General features: G+C 39.2%; 1 protein-coding gene across 1 annotated transcript in view; it reads left to right on the forward strand.

Annotated features, from left to right (window-relative positions):
* Positions 1–1895, forward strand: part of DYNC2H1 (dynein cytoplasmic 2 heavy chain 1) — a 298686-nt gene that overhangs the window by 275480 nt on the left and 21311 nt on the right. Inside the window, exon 88 of the mRNA XM_030887685.2 lies at positions 1551–1632. Within this exon, the coding sequence (XP_030743545.1) occupies positions 1551–1632 (82 nt within the window). The remainder of the gene's footprint in view (positions 1–1550; positions 1633–1895) is intronic.

Genomic DNA, 1895 nt, shown 5'->3' on the forward strand with positions numbered 1-1895 from the left:
CCCCAGGACTGTTTATGGAAGTAGAAAGCTTCTCCCACGAAATGACTGATGGTTTCAAACTGTTGACCTGGTGGATCACAGCACAATCACTAGATCACTAGATCACTAGATCACCAGGGTTCCACTGACCGTGTATAGTTATTTAAATTAAATAAGTGTTAAAAATTTGAAATTTAATTTCTTACACTAACCACATAGGTGCTCATTAACCACATGCAGCAATTAGCTAACATCTGAACTTCATGTTAACTATTTTATGTTTACACAAAGTCCTGCTAGATAACACTGATTAGACTTCTTGGTGGAAAATAGGACTTGATTAGACTCTTTAATAGCACATCCAGACTGTCATTTTGTATGTAAAACCCACCACCATCGAGTTGATCCCAAGTCACGGCAATGCTGTACCTGGCTTCTGAGGCTATAAAATCTTTACAGAAAGCCTCTTCTTTCTCCTAAGGAATGGCTGGTGGGATAGAACTTTGGATCTTGCTGTTAGCAATTCAACATTTAACTGACAGCACCACCATGGCTCCTTTATAGAACATACTTTTAAAAACATCACATTGTAATAAAAGAGACACTGATAAAATTTATTGAGCAAAAGAGTAGATTTTTTAAGTGACCCGAGAGTCTTTCACAGTATAAACATTAGTTGATATTTCAGTTCTGCAAATAAGCATTTGTAGAGCTGTGGTGCCACTGTGGATACCTAGTGGTTGCTAACCACAAGGTCAGCAGTTCAAACCACCAGCTCCATGGGAAAAAGATGAGGCTTCCTACTCCTGTAAAGATTTACTCTCAGAAACCCACAAGGGAAGTGTTCTATAGGATCTTTATGAGGCAGAATTAAATCGATGACAGTGAGCTATTTGGATTGGTTTGGCATTGGGTGCCACTTGGGTTGGGCACTAGACTGTTAATCACAAGGTTGTGTTCAAACCCACCAGCTGCTCCCTGGGAGAAAGATGAGGCTGTCTGCTTCCATGAAGATTTGCCGGACTAGACAATGGAATGGGCTTGACGGCAGTGGGTTGGTATTTGGGGTACCCTGTCCCTGGAGCCCCTGGGTGGTGCCAGTATCTAATGTACTTGGCTAACCAAACGATTGGACATGTGAGCCCACCCTGATACATCCCTGGAAGAAAGTCCTGATGATTTCTTTTTAAAAACAAACCACTGAGAGCTCGATGGCGGCAGTGCTACCCTGATGGCCGCGAGGTTACCGTGAGTCAGAGTCAACTCAATGATGACCAGTTTCTAGTGATTATGTACCCGCAGTTTAGTGCAGAGCTCTCAATGGAAGATGTGAAAATAAAAACAAAAGGCCTTACCCTCAAGGAACGTAGAGCTTCGAAGAGACTTGTATATATAGCTAGCTTTAAAGCCGTAAAGTGAAGGCTAATTTAATAAGCAAAGTTTAATCTGTTTATTTGTATATTCTAAATGTGGTATTTAAATAGATAAGGTTATCGCTATCTTCAGGAACACTTCATATTTTAGTTTTTTAGGATTATTTCTTTCTGACATTTACTACTTTATTTTTATAGGGCAATGGGCAAGTCTGTGGATAGTCTTAAGTTTGTAGCATCATGGAAAGGTCGACTACAAGAAGCCAAGCTGCAAATTAAGGTAACTGACTCATTTCAATTGTTCATCTGAGTCTGAAAAATATATTACCACCAACTGTGTTACATAGATCCGGAAACTCCAGCCTCGGAGTAAAAGATCTTTAAAGAAAAGTTAAAATAAAATAAAAAAATCTGAAAGACAAGAAGAGGGCAGTAAAGTTAATGGGGTAAGATTTCCCAATGGAATTCTTATAGGACAGCCCTTATTACCCTTGAAGAATGAAGAAGTATATTGCTGTGATAGAAAAATTCTTTTTTTTTTTT

The sequence above is a fragment of the Echinops telfairi genome, unplaced genomic scaffold (genome assembly GCF_000313985.2).
Source record: "Echinops telfairi isolate 266 unplaced genomic scaffold, ASM31398v2 ScPeMD7_7421;HRSCAF=8459, whole genome shotgun sequence".
Taxonomy (NCBI): domain Eukaryota; kingdom Metazoa; phylum Chordata; class Mammalia; order Afrosoricida; family Tenrecidae; genus Echinops; species Echinops telfairi.